The sequence below is a fragment of the Typha latifolia genome, chromosome 12 (assembly GCF_019914945.1).
Source record: "Typha latifolia isolate L0001 chromosome 12, TyphaL0001v2, whole genome shotgun sequence".
Lineage (NCBI taxonomy): Eukaryota > Viridiplantae > Streptophyta > Magnoliopsida > Poales > Typhaceae > Typha > Typha latifolia.
Window position 1 is genome coordinate 10,409,442 of NC_133097.1, and position 19,812 is coordinate 10,429,253.

The 19,812-nt window shown below is 42.3% G+C and overlaps 5 protein-coding genes across 5 annotated transcripts; 3 read left to right on the top strand and 2 right to left on the bottom strand.

The window, feature by feature from the left end:
* Window positions 1-676: 676 nt before the first annotated feature.
* LOC140799418 (cyclin-D6-1-like) lies at window positions 677-2,090 on the bottom strand. The gene is made up of 6 exons (XM_073153757.1): window positions 1,959-2,090; window positions 1,766-1,852; window positions 1,593-1,688; window positions 1,308-1,509; window positions 1,097-1,227; window positions 677-1,026 (listed from the first exon to the last, which is right to left on the bottom strand). Exons 1-6 carry the CDS (start codon window positions 2,022-2,024, stop codon window positions 856-858), a joined length of 753 nt encoding a protein of 250 aa, XP_073009858.1. The 5' UTR covers window positions 2,025-2,090; the 3' UTR covers window positions 677-855.
* A 1,667-nt stretch (window positions 2,091-3,757) lies between these two features.
* LOC140799417 (pentatricopeptide repeat-containing protein At5g66520-like) lies at window positions 3,758-5,743 on the bottom strand. Its single transcript, XM_073153756.1, has one exon. The coding sequence runs from the start codon at window positions 5,699-5,701 to the stop codon at window positions 3,854-3,856; it is 1,848 nt and encodes a 615-aa protein (XP_073009857.1). The 5' UTR covers window positions 5,702-5,743; the 3' UTR covers window positions 3,758-3,853.
* A 4,168-nt stretch (window positions 5,744-9,911) lies between these two features.
* Window positions 9,912-13,354, top strand: LOC140798570 (vesicle-associated protein 4-1-like). The gene is made up of 7 exons (XM_073152441.1): window positions 9,912-10,650; window positions 11,570-11,640; window positions 11,923-12,004; window positions 12,131-12,249; window positions 12,386-12,463; window positions 12,813-12,932; window positions 13,036-13,354. Exons 1-7 carry the CDS (start codon window positions 10,374-10,376, stop codon window positions 13,093-13,095), a joined length of 807 nt encoding a protein of 268 aa, XP_073008542.1. The 5' UTR covers window positions 9,912-10,373; the 3' UTR covers window positions 13,096-13,354.
* Window positions 13,355-14,451: 1,097 nt separating this feature from the next.
* Window positions 14,452-16,505, top strand: LOC140799342 (sugar transport protein MST8-like). Its single transcript, XM_073153645.1, has 4 exons — window positions 14,452-14,593; window positions 14,781-15,106; window positions 15,229-15,858; window positions 15,963-16,505. Exons 1-4 carry the CDS (start codon window positions 14,452-14,454, stop codon window positions 16,443-16,445), a joined length of 1,581 nt encoding a protein of 526 aa, XP_073009746.1. The 3' UTR covers window positions 16,446-16,505.
* On the top strand, window positions 16,471-19,406 carry LOC140798538 (uncharacterized). Its single transcript, XM_073152393.1, has 3 exons — window positions 16,471-16,475; window positions 17,258-17,334; window positions 17,433-19,406. The coding sequence occupies exons 1-3, from the start codon at window positions 16,471-16,473 to the stop codon at window positions 19,100-19,102; spliced, it is 1,752 nt and encodes a 583-aa protein (XP_073008494.1). The 3' UTR covers window positions 19,103-19,406.
* Window positions 19,407-19,812: the final 406 nt, after the last annotated feature.

Consider the following 19,812-nt stretch of genomic DNA (forward strand, 5'->3'; position numbering starts at 1 on the left):
CGGCGCACTTGTCTTATGATGGCTTTTATCATCATGATATTTGCATCTGATTTTTGATATGCTTTGGTTGATGGTTTTACATATACATATACTGATATAACTAGTATCTATGTGCTATTTATCTGCCTAATTTGACATCGCTCTACAAGTAAGAAGCTGCTTGTGCATTGTAGTTGAGCTGGAGGGAACGATTATTTCCTACTGAGTTAACTTACCTTCTTTCATACGATCTGTGGCATGGAAGGTCATCTTTGTGAACATGTACCTATTGTGCTTCTTAAATTCCATCTTCTTGGGGTTATTCTATTTCATACATTTTACTGATTACTCACACAGATGATTTTGTTAGAAATGTAACGGGCCTGTCCTAGCCAAATGTTGTGGTGGTTATTGCGATACCCATTTAATAAATCCATTGGTGGACGCCGTGCAAGCTCAAGCCAGGCCAGCTTAGGCTTCCACCTCTTTTCGTTTTGGTGCTTTTATCGTGTGTGTGTGTGTGTGTGTGTGTGTGTGTGTGTGTATATATATATATATATATATATATATATATATATATATATATAGAGAGAGAGAGAGAGAGAGAGAGAGAGAGAGAGAGAGAGAGAGAGAGAGAGAGATGAACAATGTAGGTTGCCATCCGAGAGAAGGGCTGGCGACAAATGAACTGGCAGACTTAGACCACTAGCTAATCATCGGGTTGGATTAATCTCTCTGAGGTTACAAGAAAAGTAGTGATAGAAAAAGATAAATATTCAAATATTATTTTCTTGTTTTCCCTTTGTTTATTTATTTAATTATTTATTTATTCTTCTTCTGCAGGGATAATTGAACGAACGGCGACATGCCACGAAATTAGATTTGCCGGTCAGCCGTCTGGGAGTCTTTAAGGTCATCCGACGACGTCAAGCCGCCCGCTGACTGGAGGGCAAGTACGGTTACCGGCGTGCCGAAGCTAGGCTCTGATCCCTTCGACGTCGACGCCAAATTATCCGTCATCTTGTTCAAACAATCCGTCAACTTCTCCTATTACGATAAACCACTATAAATAAAGGACGAGAGAGAGAGCTGAAAATGACGGTCGTTGCGTAATTACCTCATTTATGAAAGGGCACTCAGAGATAGCCGAACGAAAGGCGGGAAATTGGAACGGGAAGCACTCGAATGCGGCGGAGAGCAGCGCCGCCGCCGCCACCACTGACGGCGAGAACTCCAAAAACTTCATCCCTACAACACACGCAATTCCCAAGACAACTGGAATTTGCATTCAGCATTTCGACCCATAAAGCGAATCAATCGAAAGTTACCATTTTGGGCGTCGACGAAGGTAGCGGCGGATCGATCCTGGAGAGTGAGCAAGAAAGTAGGATCGGCGGGGGAGAAGAAGGAGAGGAAGTATCGAACGAAGGCGAAGGGGGTGATGGCTCGTGTTCGCCACTCCAAAGCGTAAAGGATAAGTTTCTCCATCCTTGCGATCCATTCCGGCTTGAATTCGAACCTCATCCTCCTCTGAAACCATTAATTCGAAAGAAATTCACGGAGCAATCGAATCGAGAACTGTGAAACGAAAGCACCTCTCGATGATTACGTACCTGGAGTTGGGCGAGGGAGAAACCTTCGCGCTTCATCTTGGAGGCGATCGATAAGCAAGCGACGGCGACGAAACCAGGGACCCATTCTTCTTGGCTCTGCAACCAAACAACCAACCACATTAAAAGAGAAAATAGTCAATAAATAGGGTCAAGATGATAGCTTTTCTCGTTACTGGTGATCCAAGAAGCGAGAGGAAGCGGTCGAGGTAGTTGATGGCAAGGTAGGCTACGGTTTGATTAACAATTCTGGAGGACTGCGTCTGTGAAGATAGAATAAGTTAATGCAGGGAACTATTCTAAGAGGGAATAAGAACACAAGGTTTTGAACTCTTGGGTGTTTCTTGATATGAGCTTATTTTTTATTACCTGATGGATTACATCAACACTATCTCGGCGGAAGGCGAGATCAAGGGCATCTATACCAGTGACCATGTGCTCGGATTCCAGTGAGAAGAGCTCGGAGAAGAAGGCTGGGGTGTTCTCTTCTTGGAACCTGAGAGGGTTCTGCATATCCATATCCATTGCACTCAGAGATTAGAAATTAGATGTAGAGGGAGATGGGAGATGGTAAACTATTTATAGAATTGGCCAAGAGAACACTGATAGGATGAAATCATATATGAGATGGACATTTGCATTTACCACCCTTCAGAAATATAAAATGATCATGGGATGATGAAAATTTCATTCAAATAAATTGCTAATTGGTACATAATGTGTCCCGTTACATGCATGTTTAAAGAGCAAAGAGTATGTGATGGATTATTGACAGCACAATAGTACATGAATTTTAAGATTTGTTCGCTTCGGCAAGTTCAGCTACGAGAATTTATTGAGGTTTAGTTATGCAGCCAATTCATGCATATTTGTCTTAGCCAAACATTCTTACAATAAATAATGACAAAATACTCTATATAGCTACTGATTATTGCATCTGTGACGTTCGCAACTTAAATAGTCTCTTACACTTTTTGCGATTTGCATTACATAAGTGGATGGATGCATGCAAAAATAAGCATTTGAAGAGGACAAATATGCAAAATAACGCATGGTTGCTGGCCAGTTTGTCAGCTATATCTTCTAAAATTTCTTTCTTATTATGTTTTGAGCAAAGTGTATCACTGTAAATCTGTGCAATCTTATAGCAAATCTTATTTCCTTATTAGGAAGTTTGTGGGTGTGAGAAGTGATGAAGAAATACCTTCTATATATACATATATATAGATATGTATATATCACTTCCCTATTCAGGTCATGGTTATTAAGGCAACACTGTGGATCTCAATGGGTCTTGTCATATGGTTACTCATTTTCAGTACACTATCGCCTTGCAGAAACAAGAAGAAAAAAAAGGAAAAAGAATGAAGTGTCCTCAAACTAAATTCAAGAGCCTTGAGCCTCATATCCGGTATGAATAGAATGGATGGAAAATATCAAATTCAATCAGACCGTAAATTAACCCACACGGACATCGGACGTGCTTAGCTTCAGGCAAAATATAGCTCCTAATTTATAAGGCTAAATTATTTACTCAATCAGAACATAGATGTGGTGAGACACCCTTTGGATATAGTGTGTTTGTTATATTAATTAGCTGAACCCTTTAGCTTTTGAACCATGATTACCAATTGTATAAATAACTAGATCAGATATTGACAAGGGAACATTTTGTTCATTTCTAAACACAACTTAAGAATATGAAATTGGACCAAATTTAAACAATATCGTTGCCAAAGAAAATGTACACTACAAAGTTTTTTTTTTCCTTTAAGAGCTAATGTACACCATGAAATCTAAATTTTCAATGTGGATATCTTTAATTAATTCATGTATATATGCCTTCTAGTATCAGTGACTGAAGTGTAGATCGTTATACAGTTTTTCCAGTACTATATAATTGACTGTGCAGATTCTGTATAACATTAGCCAACTACTAGTTGCAAGATCTCATGAGTCTTAGAATTCTTTGTAAACACATACCTGCCATCAGCAAGAGATGCAACTTTTAAACATTGATGCCAATCTGATTCTTGTTGAATGTATACTATCCTATCACAACTTGATTTGTCAAGTCTTCTCCATGAAGAATCACAAATACGGGCTTTTCAATAACTGAAGGATGAAAGAGGTGCATATTCTTGTCAATCCTTTTGCGCCTCCAGCAATGAATGCATGAGGATGCCCTTTAGGACTTCCATTGTTATTCCTTCAATTACCATCCTTATATCTGGCTCTAACTAGTTCACAAGGACAATTACTTGTCACCAGTAATCTTTGCAAGAACAGGTACCTTCTTTGAACAGATGGAAACGCATCCTGTCTCTGACAATGATTTCTCGACCATAAACTTTCGATATAAGCTTGGTTACAAGATGACAATCCCTACATACTCTGAGGTTCTTCACCACCCGAATAGACATGCCATCCTCTGTACTAAAAAGAGCGAGGGCAATTGCCAACTTCTCACTATGACGAGAAAGTGCATCTTCCTTTTCTTCATCTTCTATGTCAAGCAGCACTTCCTTCTTGTCTGGGAGATATCCCTCCAATCTTATGCGACCCTCAATCTCTTCCCACTTTGCCAATATATCTTTCATCTGTGGATGAGACATATCTCCTACAATGAACTGGTGGACATTTCCTCTAATCTCAACTGAACTACATCCTGGAGTCTTCTCCACTCCTCTCTTCTTCATTAAACATCTGATGTTTTTAGCATCGGAATGTCTCCCTGAAGCAGCATATATATTGGCCAAGAGGACATAAACACCGCTACTGTCTGGCTCCAAACGGATCAAATGCCTGACCACGTATTCAGCCAATTCCACATTTCGATGAAACCTACATCCTGCCATCAAGGCTCCCCAGATAAGGGCATCAGGCTCCATCGGCATACTCTCAACCAAACGTCTAGCCTCATCAAGTAAGCCATTACGCGCTAGGAGGTCCACCATGCACCCATAATGCTCAATCTTTGGTTGAATGCCATATTGCCTAACCATGGACTCAAATATCTTACGACCCCTGTCAACCAATCCAGCATGTGTGCAAGCACAGAGTGCACTGATGAAGGCAATGTCATCAGGCACAACACCAAGTCTCTCCATCTTTGAGAAGAACTGCAGTGCCTCCAAAGCCCGGCCATGCATCGCAAGCCCTTTAATCATCGTCGTCCAAACCAACAAGTTCTTCTCCCTCATCTCATTAAACACCCTCAGGCCCAACTCCACCTCTCCACACTTTGCATACATATCAATCAACGACGTGCCCAAAAACATGCTCATCCTAATCCCATTGTTCTTCAAATAGCTATGGACCCACTTGCCAAGCTCCAGAGCCCCCAGATGTGCGCACGCAGCAAGAACACCAACCAGAGTCGTATCGTCAGGCTGGAACCCCTCAGTCTGCATCTGCGAAAACAAGCCCAAAGCCTCCTTTGAGCATCCTCGCTGGACATACCCAGAAATAATGGCGCTCCAAGAAACCACATTTCTCATAGGCATTTCATCGAATAACTTTCTAGCATTAACCAAGTCGCCGATCCTGGCATAGCCACTAATCATGGAGTTGAAGGAAACAGTGTCCACTTGTCGAGCGCCGTCGAGGAGCCTTCTGGCGTCATCTACGCGCCGGATGACGGAGTGGAAGTGGATGAGGGCGTTGTTGACGAAGAGGTGGGAGTCGAGTCCGAGCTTGAGGGCGTGGGCGTGGGCCGAGAGGCCCTGGGGAGCGGCGGGGATAAGAGAACAGGCTTTGAGGAGGAAGGGGTAGGTGTGCGTGTCGGGATAGAGGCCAAAGCGGAGGATTTGGGCATAGAGGGGGATGGAGTTGAAGGGAGAGTTGGTGCGGGAGTGGGCTCGGATGAGAGAGTTGTGTAGATAGACGCTGGAGCGGAGAAGACCGGAGGTGGTGAGGTGGGCTTGGATTTGGTGGAGGTGGTTGGGGTGGGCGCAGCGAGGGATGAGAGCCGGCAAGTCGGGGATCATAGAGAGAGAGAGAGAGAGAGAGAGAGAGAGAGAGAGCTGGAGGAAAAGGAAGAGGAACTGTTGCATAAAGCACCCTACACTATTGTTTTTAATTGATTTCCGATTTGAACCCCCCAATCCCATGTCCCAACGGTTCACTATTTAAAAAAAAAAATCTAGACTTACTTTAATCCCAAAATCCCAAAAGATTTAGAAGAAGGGTAGCAACGAAGTTATAGTCGTATTGTCGAACTATGCCATAATTTTGGTAGCTAAACACTTTTTTGATTAGTCTTAAATTGATTTAACAGGCTAGCCCTAAATAGATGACTGTTTAAACTATTTGGAAAAAGTAACTCTAGTATAACTTTTGAAATTGTTGTTTAGACAAGGAATCTTTAATCGGTTTGTCAAATACACCAATATATCAGGAAAACGAATTCTAAGGCTTGCTGGGCGCTGGCGGAAGAAGAAAGGTATCATATCAACTGGAGTTAATAGTTCCAATTTATCTTGTGTAATGCTTGGGGAAGATGGTCATGGTCATGGTCACGGTCCTTGGTTAACATTTGCTTCTTTCATCACTACAGGTTGTATACATTATGTTGATCTGACCCAACAAAACATGGCCCAAATTCCTTTAATACACTAGTATTCACTAGATATATATATATATATATATATATTCCACATATAATTTTATAACATTTATAGCAATTCACTTCATCAGATTTCCCATTCCAAATTTCACTTTGCTGACGGAAAACATGAGACTTGCTACATACTAGAAAAGAAGAAGAAGAAGAAAATTAGCAATGATTTTTTTTCCCGTCAAAATTGATATTACTTTTATACATTGAGGCAAAAAAGAATAGAGATTGAGATCCCCAGCAGGCAGCAGTACATCTTTCCTGTAGACAAACTTGGAGAGCGGTACATCTTTTATTTAATTAGGTCCCCAGCAGATAAGGTAATACGCTTTCTGCAGAGACTCCTCCGATCGCTTGGCTCTGAAGCCATTGCCGAATCCAGTTTTATTCCCTCCCTCCATGGAAGAAGAAGAAGAAGTCATTCTTGTGGGCTTGGAGATGGATGCCATTCTGCCGTGGGCGTGGTGGTAGAGAGACTTCAAGGCGTAGTTCCATCGGCAGAGTCCAGCTTGATCCTTGAGCGCTTCCACTGCTCCCACGCTCGCTGCTACGATCAGAGACGCCTTGCTCGCAGAACCCATCGAACTCTCTTCTCCTCTCCGATTTTGATTAAACTCCTCTAGTGGATCCAAGGATTGATAGCAAGGATAAAAAAAAAAAGGTTAGGTTAACGCGTTTATAATGTAATTAAGAAAGTGGGGGGTGAGAGAGTTAGCTGCTGCTGGTATTGCAATTGGATCTCCCTTGTTTCCAGGAATTCCGGGGGCTATATAATATCAAAACTTTGACCGTATCATATGATATCAAAACCGACCACAGGAAGTAGGTTTTAATAAATAGTGGCTTAATCGGGAGCCATCCAAGCCAAAACAGTTGGCTTGGATGGTTTGAGTGAATTGACAGCGTAGCAATCACAAGTAACCCAGTCGCAAGAAATTGCTGCATGCAGCACGTGCCGAATCAAGGATAAACCATCAACAAAAACCAAAACAAGCATTGGAGAGAACCCGTGGGTTGGATGCCAACGGGAATGCCAAAACAGGAATGCCAATAGACACCGACACCGACACGACACTTAACACCACCTAGGCTATCAATAATCTCCAATCCCCCGGTCTCCTCCTCTTTGCCTTGGTTTTTCGTGCAGCAAACAACCCGCAAATTAAAACACCACCTCAGAGATAGGCATGTGCAACGCACGCGACTGCAGGTGGGAGGCCACCTTCCGCACGGTGCAGAAGAAGACCACCGCCACCAAGCAGCCGGCGAAGGGGAAGGACGATCGGAAAGCCCTCTCCTCCGTGCGGGACAACAAAGAGAGATTCGGTGGTGATGTTAGCAGGGAGAAGGAGAGGGCGGAGAAAGTAATGCATTTGCTCGTTTGGGGGCCCAACTGATATATATATATATATATATATATATATATGAATTATTACTTCTTGGATTGTTACTTTTATTGTATTGTATTGATTCACATATCATTATTATTCTTGGATTTATTTGATTATATCACATTCAGATTCATTGCTTTTTCTTTCTTTTTTTCCCCCTCCCTTTCTTTCCTTTTCCTTCTTCCATTTGCCATTTGTATTGGTGCGTTGATGATCTTCGTGCGCTGCACCCGGCGTGCAACCTGTTGATTTTGTAATTATGCACTTGTTCGAACCCAATTTTTACTTGGGCCATTAAGATTTTGCCAGGTCCTTCTTAATATCCATAGCCCAATGGCCCAAGTGCCAAAGTTCACCAGCCTCAATCTGGCGATAAAATACCCTAGTCCATTTAATAATCTTGGGCCTGACAAGCCATTACTGTTCTTATACCTGATTTGTTAGGCCTTTTCTTGACCCAAATTATCTTGGGCACATATATTACTATTAGACATCCAATATCCAATCAAATGTATTACTAGTTAATAGATGATAAATTTAATCAACATTCTCTGATGCCTAGTGGTACACTGGTATGCTACTATTCTTGTGCAGTTTTCAATTTCAACATTCCATAGTTCACTTACTTTGGAGAGCGATAAAGATCAGGTGCACTCAAGAAGATTTGACATAGAATTTAGTGGAAGACAAAAGAAGAGAAGTAAGAAGGAACATGAATTGCGGTGCAACAAGCAACATGGAGATTAAGTCATGTTAGTGATGATGACAAAAGATTATGTTACTCAGAACCCGAATGGTCTTTTCTTGCAGAAACAATAATAAAGTAAGCCTTCTAACTGTAATTCACGGGATATATCGGTTGCCGTCCTGAACAATTAAACCTCAAAAATTCTCTCATCATAATACAATAAACTGTAATTCCTTCCAAATTCATTTGATCCCAACTGGTACTAGTGCTTATATGTAAAAGCCACTCTGTTCTCTTTTGGTAGTTACAGATAGTCTTATATCTTAACCTCCATTACCAACTTGCTTGCTTGCCTAAAATATGTGTGTGTATAAATATCACACAGAGCTCTTTCTATGGATACCACACCTGAACAGCTAGTGCGAATAGGCGTACATGGGGGCGACTAAGATAGTAGTATGCTACAGATTGGACAAAATTAATGTTAGATATACATACATATATATTATGCCATGACATCTTCCATTAAAGTGACATAAGTCATTCCAGAGAGGAATAGGAATAGGAATAGGAATAGGAATAGGAATAGGAATTGGAATAAGAATAATACCTAAGGTTGGCACACTTTTATAAAAGTACAATACCATGATCGACGAGAATCTGTACTGATTGCATTATCTACATGTGATTCCAGATCATAAAGTCCTTCAGCCAGAGGAAAACACTAGTAAAGCAACTATTATTCTGCGCAGAATAACCACAACCTTTTCTCAACTAAACAAAGATGGAAGCAGCTAGTTCTCTTCTTGTCCATTTCCTTAAATATAATTTATGCCAGCAATTTGATGAATAAGAAGACAGCAAGTAATGCACCGAAAGTCACGGAGTTGCTGCTCAAAATCCTTAATTTGCAAACTATTGTTCGTTGGACTGCCCAGTCCACTGAAGGCCTTTGTATTTATGCTTAGTAAACTCAGGAGGAGAACAAAAAAGAAAAAAACAAAACAAAAATTGTCAATGGAGGAGGAGCAAGTTGCCATTTCTTTATGATTATATATAGGTAAACACCAACCACACCCAACAGTTAGTCTCATGTTCTTTATTTGCAAAACCATTACATTAATCATGAGACGACTAGTTAATAACAAAGGTAGGGATGGGTAATTATCAAAGCCAATTTAATTATCTTCAACCCTCACAAGAAGTAAAATTGCAATGGGTAAAAACGACACAGAGATTATTGTAGTAGGATTCAAATGGAACGACGACACGACCAAGTTAGATGAAACTCTTCTCACTGTATCTGAGGTGGGTAAAAGAAAAGAAAAAGTAGTGCCCTCATTAATAGTTGTGGGGGCCCGGGCCTGGGCCCGGACCCCGGCCGGGGGATGATATGAACTAATAAGTAACCTCTCCAAGACTTTTCCCCACCACCCCACCAAAGTCAACTGCCCCCCAACCTCGCCCATTAAATCCTAATCCCCCTAATTTATTAATTTATTTATTTTTAACAAGGAAGGCAAACCATCCCATTCCACTATTCCAGTACGTACTATTGTCGACGCCTCTAATGGTCACCGCCGCGCTAATAAATGCATGAGAATAATCTCACCGTGGAGGTGCTCAGATAATATATAGATTGGGGCCCCGCCCCGGAGGAATAAGAGGCAATGAGAATTAGAGAAGAAGAGAAAAGGGAGGTTAAGGAATAGAGAGAAGAGAGAAGAGAGAAGAGAGAAGAGAGAAGCGAGAAGTTGGAAAGCTACGTCTACACTACGGATGTGAATTGTGAAACCTCACTCTCTTAAATACAGTTTAATCCCGCTCATTTAAGATCCGAACTATCTAAATCTAATCCCATAACTACCCACCCAATTCAACCCAACTCAACCCACACCTTCCCAGAAACTCATCACTGAGATCAAATAAAGCGGCGACCAGAAAGAGGAGGATACGGAGACCCCGCAGTCTATATCTACAAGCAAGAGGAGCTACCGGCGGTGACGCCACACGACCTGCGATCCGACAGGGAGGGGGAGTCTCTGTTGGATGGAGGAGTGAGAGCCGCTGTCCGGTCACCGCTGGATATGGCGATAGCGGAGGAGGGCAAGGGCTGGAGTTTGTGCCGGATGCCGTTTTGGGGAGGAGGAGCGGGCTCCTCCTCCTCGTCGTCGTCGCATAGCTTGACGCACCACCAGCACCAGCACCAGCACCAGCGGCGCAGCCAGGTGGGCCAGGTGGATGGAGGAGCTGATGCCGCGGCCCGCCGCGGCGGGGGAAGCTCTGTGTCGTTGGTGGCGCGCTCGCTGCTGCCCACAAGGCGCCGACTCCGGCTCGATCCGGCCACCAAGCTATATTTTCCATGTAAGGATTACCTGACGATCTTGTTCCTTTTTAGCTTTTCTCTGTTTGATTCCTCCTTACCTTAATTGGGTGCTCGTGAAAACTTGGAAAGGATATTGCTTTTTGAGTTTCTCGATGTAAAGTTCAGTTCTCTGAGTTATCCTAGGTCTTATTGATTGACTGGATTTATGATTCTTTCTATCCTTTTGACTTGGATTTGGTTTCTGGTTAAGAAAGATCGCTGCGGATAATTTATTTATAGATATGTCGGGTACTTCTTAATTTGGAAGTTTGAGGACGTTTTTGCCGTGACAATCTAATTCTCTTAACTAAGAAAAAGATGTGAACTTTGATAATCCGACTATGGATTTTTTTGGCGATCTACCTGAGTTTAGTCTTTCTCCATATTCGAAGTGCTGGAGTCTTTACGATATGATTTTCTCAATAGATTAATATACCTTAAGTCGATATGAATCTGGTTCTAAGTATGGAAGTAATTCCGTAGAACTGATTTATTTAAGCAACCGTTTTCCCTAATTTACACAATTGTCCCGATGGATAGTGGATTTGAAAATTTTTCGTTATGCTATCAGTTCAATTGCTTCATGATTTGAGTGATCCTACCACTGTACTAAGGTGTAGGTAATTTCATAGATTTGATTGACAATTGTGCTTGTTAAATTGTGCAATTCTGTTCCTATCCTAGTTTTCCTTCTTTGTCTTGACTCTTGAGAACCTCTTTAACGGAAAATGATTCACCGTTTTGGTAGATTTGGCAACTAATTGGGGATGGATTGATGCCATTTGATGTTTGCCTTTTTAGGTTGATTTTTATTTGTTCCTTGCAACTTATGCCGGTGGCTGCAGTTAAAGTTAGGTGCTATTACTCGTTCTCTTCTCAACTGATTCTTTTTTCCTCCCTGTTTTTTGCTTGGTGAAGATGAACCTGGTAAACAGGTTAGGAGTGCGGTCAGGATAAAGAACACCAGCAAGTCCCATGTAGCTTTTAAGGTAATCAGTTGATTATATACTTCTTGAATTTCATGTATTCTTGGGTCATAAATGTAGATTTTTGACAACTTTGAGCATGGCTGGCATGTGTAGTAAGTGTTGTGTGTCTATCTCTGTTATTTGCCACTCCTCAAAATATCATCCAGGGAGTTTCTGTGTGTCGTTTCAGTCAAGCTTGTGTTACAAGGGAGCTGCTGCTTGTCTGTGCTGATATTGATCAGTTTTTTTTCTTTTCTTCTCTGGCTTTTGGTGCCTAATCTCGATTAATGATGTGATTTTTAGTTTCAAACAACTGCACCAAAGAGTTGTTTCATGCGTCCTCCCGGTGGCATACTTTCTCCAGGAGAGAGTATCATAGCAACTGGTATTGCAATTTCCTTTTTCTTGCTTCTGTCTTGGAGAAGCTTGCATTTGAGAAAGAAATACGACACAAGGTGGAATCTACTTTTCTAATTACTATATTGTGGTTGTTTATCCATTTTAATTGCAGTTTTCAAGTTTGTGGAGCATCCTGAAAATAATGAGAAGCCAATGGATCAGAAGAGCAAGGTTAAGTTTAAGATTGTTAGCCTGAAGGTGAAAGGGCCTATGGAGTATGTGCCTGAACTGGTGAGTATGCACCAGGGTTGCTGGGGAAGCCTTTTCTTTTCTTCAATCTTTATCATGAAACAATTAATCTTTTACTTTTATGTAAACTTTTAGACAATCAATTCTAACATATTCTAATGATTCATCTCAATGACAGTTTGATGAGCAGAAAGATCAGGTTGCAGTAGAGCAAATTCTGCGAGTTGTGTTCTTGGACGCCGATCGCCCTAGCCCTGTAAGTCATAATTTCCCCCAGTTTACATCCCGTTGTCATTCTGTTTGTATTAGTATAATTTTGAATATTAAGAATTTTGGTAGTTTCTCTCAAAAAAAGAAAGGAGAGAAATTTTGGTAGTTCTATATTGTGTGTTTGCTGGATAGCAGTTCTGGGTTCAATTCAATCCTATTCCAAAATGATTTTGATATTTAGATCGACTGGACTTGGATCAATTTATTAATAGTTTAAGATTCAATCAGTATATGAAGTTCAATGAAGATAAATGGATCAAAACCAATTTTATTACATAAGTAACTGGATCGGACCCAATTATGACTAATATTTTGCTGTGGTTATGCTATTGAAGCAAATGGATAAATTGAAGCGCCAGCTTGCTGAGGCAGAGGCAGCTCTTGAGGCACGCAAGAAACCTCCTGAAGATACAGGTCATCGGATAGTTGGTGAAGGGCTTGTCATTGATGAATGGGTAAAATGAGTCTATTAATGTTATTTAACAGCTGATTTATTGTCTCCGGTGATACTTCTCTAAATATGATTTGTTTTCTTGTATCACATGTATACATTTCCAGAAAGAACGAAGGGAACGATATCTTGCTCGGCAGCAGGTTGAAGGGGTCGATTCAATGTAAAGTGCAGCGTTGTATCATTGTAAACTTTGTAACCCTTGATTGCTTCCATGACATGGTGGAAGCAAATTGTTGCCATCCCTGCCCACTTTATTTCAGGCTTCTGAGTGGGGGGGTTCTGTGAGCTTCACTAGGTTGACCATAATTGAGTTGCTTGTCATGAACTTGTGAGATCTGTTCTTGATATAGGCTTGTGTCCAGATTGTATATAACGAGTCATTGCATATTAGTAAATAAAAGTGTTATGTTTTCAGTCATAAAATCCTGATTGATTAATAAGCAATCTATTGAAATTTCCTTTTATTTTTTGAGATCAAGCATCTATTGTATGTTAATTGCTAAATCCAGGGTTGTTTCATTCAAATGCTGAAGTATATAAAACTGTTATGGTCTACTTTTGCTATAGTAATCAGGTAGTTTTTATATATATATATATATATATATATATATATATATATATATATATATATATACAGTGTTTAGATGTTTTTTAAGCTTATTTATTGACCGGTTTAGGGCAGGCAAACATCTATGAGACACCTATGGTTAATTTCTCATCTCCCTCAATTGGGAGAGCTTTTAAAGCGGGGGTGGGGGGCCAAGACAAATGATATGTTGTCCATGCATGGCACCACCACCACGCGCTTAAAACTTTTCTAGAGACAGAAGGAGACAATGACACAGAACCAATGAATTGACATGCAACCTTACCTATCTTAATTTCCATCCTAGTACTCAATAATGTCCGACGGCTAAAAAGCTATGCCCATATACTTAGTATAATTATAGGGAAGTTTTCATATAACACCCGATGTGCATGTTAATTAGCTATCTCGTGGTTAAAAATATATCCTGTAATATTTACTATTTACATGTTGTACCCTGCCTCTCTAGTTTGTGTTTCAACCCGATGAAACGGGTTAGGCTTGACGGTTAGGTTTTGATCCGAGCTCGGTGTGATCCAATTAATCAGAAGTCCAGAATTAATCCGATTAAGTTGATATACTTACGCATCAAGAGTCGTGGGAGTATATATATGCAATTCTGCGTCGCTGTGTTAGAATTAATTCGATCAAACTCTCAAGAGTTGTAAGCCCAATCAAACAAGGAGCTAGATTAATTATCCAGGCTTAACTAATTTTGTAGTACTAGAGTCTAGAGTTTAGTGTCATATATCAACTTAATCCAGAATCCTACTCGTTCTCAAACTAGCTACTGGAATTTCAATTTTATCCGTCTCTTTCTCTCTATAAATAGCACTACACATCATACGATCCTCCTATCCGCCTCCATCATCCATAATTTCCCTTCTTCCTTGAGATTGATAGATCGTCGATATCTTTAGGTTCCAAGTAATTAATGGCGGGCGGCGTGTCTAGCACAGTGAATGGCGGAGAGGCTGCGGCGTCCTTCCCAGCGAAGATGACGATCCATGTCATCCTCGCTTGTCTCGTCGCCTCCTTCGGTGGTCTCATCTTCGGATACGACGTCGGCATCTCGGGTACGTACATTACTATCTAGTATATATTTACTACTCTTAAAAATCAATGCATCATGCATGCAACTAGAGACTTGATTAATTTGTTTAATAAAATTAATTAAGTAGTTTGTTTAGCATGTATAGAGATCAACAGATGAATATATATAGATATGAGAAGGATCGACATTAATTAATATATATGATTTAGGTGGAGTGACGTCGATGGATCCGTTCTTGATGAAATTCTTTCCTGATGTGTACCGGAAAGAGGAGACGAGCGTAGTATCTAGTAATCAGTACTGCAAGTTCAACAGCCAGATGCTGACGTTGTTCACGTCGTCTCTCTACTTGGCCGCGTTGATCGCCTCCTTCTTCGCGTCGACCGTGACGAGGGTGTTCGGCCGCAAGATGTCGATGCTCGGCGGAGGCCTCGTCTTCTTGGCCGGAGCCATCATCAACGGCTTCGCCAGGGACGTCGCCATGCTCATCATCGGACGCATACTCCTCGGTATCGGCATTGGATTCTCCAACCAAGTAAGTACTTACATATCTCAATTAATCAAATAAGTAAACATATCATGCAACTACTTAATTAATATCACTCACTACTATACATGCATGCATGATCATCTACTCGATCTAATGTATGTATGTAGTCGGTGCCGCTATATCTATCGGAGACTGCGCCGCCCAAGCACCGCGGCATGTTCAACATCTGCTTCCAGCTAATGGTGACGATTGGCATCCTCGTCGCGAACCTCATAAACTACGGCACTGCCATGATCCATGGCGGCTGGGGTTGGCGTGTTAGCCTCGGTCTGGCAGCAGTCCCTGCAATCATGATTGTGATTGGGTCCCTGTTCCTCCCGGACACGCCCAATTCCCTCATCGAGCGCGGTCACCGCGACAAGGCCAAAGCCATGCTCCGCCGTGTCCGCGGCACCGACGACGTGCAAGCCGAGTACGACTACCTCGTGGCGGCCAGCGAGGCTTCGAAAGCCGTGAAGCACCCCTGGAGAAGCCTGATGCAGAGGAAGCACCGGCCACAGCTTGTCATGTCTATCCTTATCCCCGTCTTCCAGCAGCTCACCGGAATCAACGTCGTCATGTTCTACGCCCCGGTGCTCTTCAAGACGATCGGTTTTGGTTCTAATGCCTCCCTCATATCTGCTGTCATCACTGGAGGTTTCAACGTCGTGGCAACCTTTGTCGCAATCTTCACGGTCGACAGGCTTGGCCGCCGCCCCCTCCTGCTCGAGGGTGGCCTTCAGATGATCATAGCTCAGGTACAGATTTGTTCGTTCTTAATTAATTAATTTTTACTTTAATATATATATATATATATAAATTAATCTAACCCTTTACTCCTCTGGCTATGTCGCTTTGTCAGTTCATTCTTGGATCATTAATCGCTCTTAAGTTCGGTTTCAATGGTATTGCTGTCATATCGAGTGGGTACGCGATCCTGGTGGTGGCGTTCATCTGCCTCTTCGTGACAGCCTTCGCATGGTCGTGGGGACCGCTGGGATGGCTCGTCCCCAGTGAGATTTATCCTCTGGAGATTCGATCAGCGGCGCAGAGTGTAACGGTGTCCTTCAACATGCTCTTCACCTTCATAGTTGCTGAGGTGTTCCTACTGATGCTTTGCCACATGAAGTTCGTCCTCTTCTACTTCTTTGGGGCGTGTGAGATCATAATGACTGTCTTCATCTATCTCTTCCTCCCTGAGACGAAGAACATCCCTATTGAGGAGATGGACAAAATCTGGAAGAACCATTGGTTCTGGTCCACATACGTCACCGTCACCGGCACCGGCACGGCCACCGCAGATGAAGTTGATCTAGAGATGGGGAACACCCACAATGTCATCTGAATTACAAAGTAGCCGGCGGGGGTGGATGCAGTGCAGGCTGCAGACACCAGACACCAGACACGGCCTCTTTTCTTTTTAATGCATACATATATGTAGTCTTTAGGAGAGTACTTTACTTATTATTAGTTAAGTTCAACGCTACGTCCCTGCATTTCCTTTAATTTACTTTCTTTCTTGTAATCTTTTTTATCTTATTGATTTCACTTTTGTGTGCTTAATTTAATTATCATCTCAAGAGCTATAGAAAGAGGGATTTAATTATTCCTTCAGTCTGCGATCAGACTCAGAGTAGAACTGTACTCAGATTGCACTGCACGAGCGACAGAACCAAACTATACTCGGAGTCGATATTCGATATTAATCAACCAATCAGTACATCTTTTAAGTTTATTGGATTCGTAATTACTAATTAATGTTTCCAATCTGGCGGCTTGGTGCCTATTTTTTATTTTAATTTTTTTTTTGTTCTTTTTTTTAGATAAAGCGCTTGGTGCCTTTTGAAAAGGTATAAAATATACAAAACTTTAATAAAAAATTTGGGTCTCAAACAATAATTTTTAATATATGAAACTATGAAACTTTGGTGGGCCCGGGCAGCCAGAATATATGAAACTCCTAGCTACTAGCTACTAGTCCTGGCGCTGCCGCTGTGGACTCCGACTGATTTAATTCCATTAAACTTTGCAATTAATCACATCGGAGAGCCAACGGCCAGGATTAGAGCATCCCCAACGTCTACTTTCCTCTACAACGGTCGGAAAAACCTGAACAAAACCCTCCGCTCCCTCTCCCTTCCCCTTTATCCCAAAAAGAAACCACAGAAAAGCTTTCCAAGATCTCTTCTTTCTTCACTCTCTAACGCTAAAATCCAATTTCCCTCTTCTTCTAGGTTATTTCTTCTTCTTCTTCTTCTTCTTCTTCTTCTTCTTCTTCTTCTTCTTCTACTAAGTGATTTCTAATTCAAGATGAGTCTTCTCCAACACCCAGATGGCGTCGAGTCCCAAAGCCTCCAGGTATGGAACAACGCCGCCTTCGATGACGCCGCCGCAGGCTCGGACGGGTCGGCGACGAAGCTTCATTGGTCTCCTCTCCGATCCGTCTCAACCAATCGATCCGAATGGCTCGATCTTGATCCGAGCAAGGAGAATCGGATCCCGGCCTTGACCAAATCGCCCGTCTCCAAGAAATCCCCATTTGCAGCTGCCAAGAAGCCAGCTAAGGTGGCCTTCAAGGAGGCAGCCAGGGTTGATGATTCAAACATCGACGCTGAGATCGCGGAGATCGAGGAGGAAATCGAGAGGCTGTCGTCGAGGCTCGACGAACTCCGAACCAGGAAGGCGGAGAGGGATTCTCGTGCTGCGGCCAGGCGAGGGCGAATCGTTCCAGCCAAGTTCCTGGATATTAAGCAGAACACGGCCAAGAATCTTGAGTCTTATGCTTCGAAGAAGATGGAAGATTTCCCTGCACCAGTTGGGCTCCGGCAGAGAGGGCTCAGTCTTGGGCCAATGGAAATATCCGGGAGCCGGGCAAAACTCTTCGGCCAGAAGCCGAGCTCAACAAAGAACGCCACGCCGGCTACGAAAAGGACTGGAGAATCTCCATCAAATGCGAAGTTACAATGCCGAGGACTCAGCCTTGGGCCACTGGAGATCCAAGAAGGCGGCACTCCTCTGAAGCCTGTGCAAAATCGAAGGAAATCAGTAATCATTAAGCTCGAAGACATTGAAGAAGAGAAGGTGCCAAGGGAAGAGAGTGAAAGGAGTCCTAAACCTCGACCGCCAATTGCTGCATGTGACTCCTCAGCCTCGAGGAAAGGTAGTACCAAGTCCTTCGGGCCGAAGAAGGTTGCAGACCCTCGCACAGATGTCATGCTCCGGCGAAGAGGCGTCAGCCTTGGGCCATCGGAGATAGCCAACAGCATCAGACCACACCAGAGGAAGAAGCTTCAAGATCTCAAAGACAAACAGTTGAAGGGAGAACAACAACGAAGCTCAAGTCAAAGTCCTAAATCTCGAAGGCAATCTGCTGCTAAGTTTTCTGACCTGAGGAAAGGGATAGCAACCGTGGGAGCGAAGAAACCAGTCTGTAAAAGAGAGGATGGATCATCATCAGTTCTCAGACCAAAAGCTCTTTTCCGTGAAGAGAAGAGTACAGTTCTCACTAAAAGGCCATCAAGAAGTAGTGCTAAGGTGAGAGTTGTCGCGAGTCGCTACAGTCTTGCTACTGTGAGTGCTTCCGGAGACGAGACGGAGAGCAAGCGGCGCAAATGGTCATTGCCAGAGTCGTTCAGCAGGAAGGGGAGTAGTAATGTTTCTCTTGCAGGATCATGTGGATCTATCCCGGAGTCTCCTCCTAGTCCTATGGAAAAAGGATTAGATACTGCGGCTCAAGTGGAAGAAGGGGAGACAGTCAACAATAATGTGCAAGGCAAGGAAATGAATGCGTGGCAGTCTCCTCCATCTATCATGAAGGTTGCTGAAATGCTTCCGAGGATCAAGACATTGAGGTGCACCACTGATAGCCCCCGTGATTCAGGATGTGCAAAGAGAGTTTCCGAATTGGTTGGAAGAAGGTCAATTTTTGGCGTGGAAGAGGTGGTGGAAGAAGAAGGCATTTCTTCCAATCAGGTGCTGCTGACTTTTGAAGACGAAGAGTAATGTGGCTGCCTATACTCAGAGTCAGAGTTACCTTCTTCCTATGAGTAAAGGTCTTGCTTACTATATCATTCTAAGTGTTGTTTGTTGCAATTGATCTAGTCACTGAGGCCTGTTTCGCACCTTTTCGGCTATGTGTTTCAGTGTATGTTGTTTCCCTAACTTTTCTACTTCTTCAATGAGGTTGTCTTGTGAGATGAGATAAAAGTTGTATTGATCCTATGATGCATGACTTGGTGCCATAACAAGTGAAGAAAGTGTGTCTCTACTCTAGCATTTTGTATATATACTATTTCAGTTCCTATTCTGATACTGAGAGTCTCTGTCTATTTCTATACTATTTCAGTTCCTATATATATGTTGTTTCCCTAACTTTTCTACTTCTTCAATGAGGTTGTCTTGTGAGATGAGATAAAAGTTGTATTGATCCTATGATGCATGACTTGGTGCCATAACAAGTGAAGAAAGTGTGTCTCTACTCTAGCATTTTGTATATATATTATTTCAGTTCCTATTCTGATACTGAGAGTCTCTGTCTATTTCTATACTATTTCAGTTCCTATATATATGTTGTTTCCCTAACTTTTCTACTTCTTCAATGAGGTTGTCTTGTGAGGTGAGATAAAAGTTGTATTGATCCTATGATGCATGACTTGGTGCCATAACAAGTGAAGAAAGTGTGTCTCTACTCTAGCATTTTGTATATATACTAT

Excerpts from the sequence above, each read along its gene's own strand:
- LOC140799417 (XM_073153756.1), bottom strand. The coding sequence starts at position 5,701 with ATGGGATTGGGGGGTTCAAATCGGAAATCAATTAAAAACAATAGTGTA.
- LOC140799342 (XM_073153645.1), top strand. The coding sequence starts at position 14,452 with ATGGCGGGCGGCGTGTCTAGCACAGTGAATGGCGGAGAGGCTGCGGCG. Across the intron at positions 14,594-14,780 it reads ATACGACGTCGGCATCTCGG|GTGGAGTGACGTCGATGGAT; the intron begins GTACGTACATTA and ends TATATGATTTAG. Across the intron at positions 15,107-15,228 it reads GCATTGGATTCTCCAACCAA|TCGGTGCCGCTATATCTATC; the intron begins GTAAGTACTTAC and ends GTATGTATGTAG.
- LOC140798570 (XM_073152441.1), top strand. The coding sequence starts at position 10,374 with ATGGCGATAGCGGAGGAGGGCAAGGGCTGGAGTTTGTGCCGGATGCCG. Across the intron at positions 12,005-12,130 it reads AGAGAGTATCATAGCAACTG|TTTTCAAGTTTGTGGAGCAT; the intron begins GTATTGCAATTT and ends TTTTAATTGCAG. Across the intron at positions 12,250-12,385 it reads TGGAGTATGTGCCTGAACTG|TTTGATGAGCAGAAAGATCA; the intron begins GTGAGTATGCAC and ends TCTCAATGACAG.
- LOC140798538 (XM_073152393.1), top strand. Across the intron at positions 17,335-17,432 it reads CAATTTCCCTCTTCTTCTAG|ATGGCGTCGAGTCCCAAAGC; the intron begins GTTATTTCTTCT and ends TCCAACACCCAG.
- LOC140799418 (XM_073153757.1), bottom strand. The coding sequence starts at position 2,024 with ATGGTCACTGGTATAGATGCCCTTGATCTCGCCTTCCGCCGAGATAGT. Across the intron at positions 1,689-1,765 it reads TCTCGCTTCTTGGATCACCA|AGCCAAGAAGAATGGGTCCC; the intron begins GTAACGAGAAAA and ends GTTTGGTTGCAG. Across the intron at positions 1,228-1,307 it reads CTTCGTCGACGCCCAAAATG|GGATGAAGTTTTTGGAGTTC; the intron begins GTAACTTTCGAT and ends CGTGTGTTGTAG.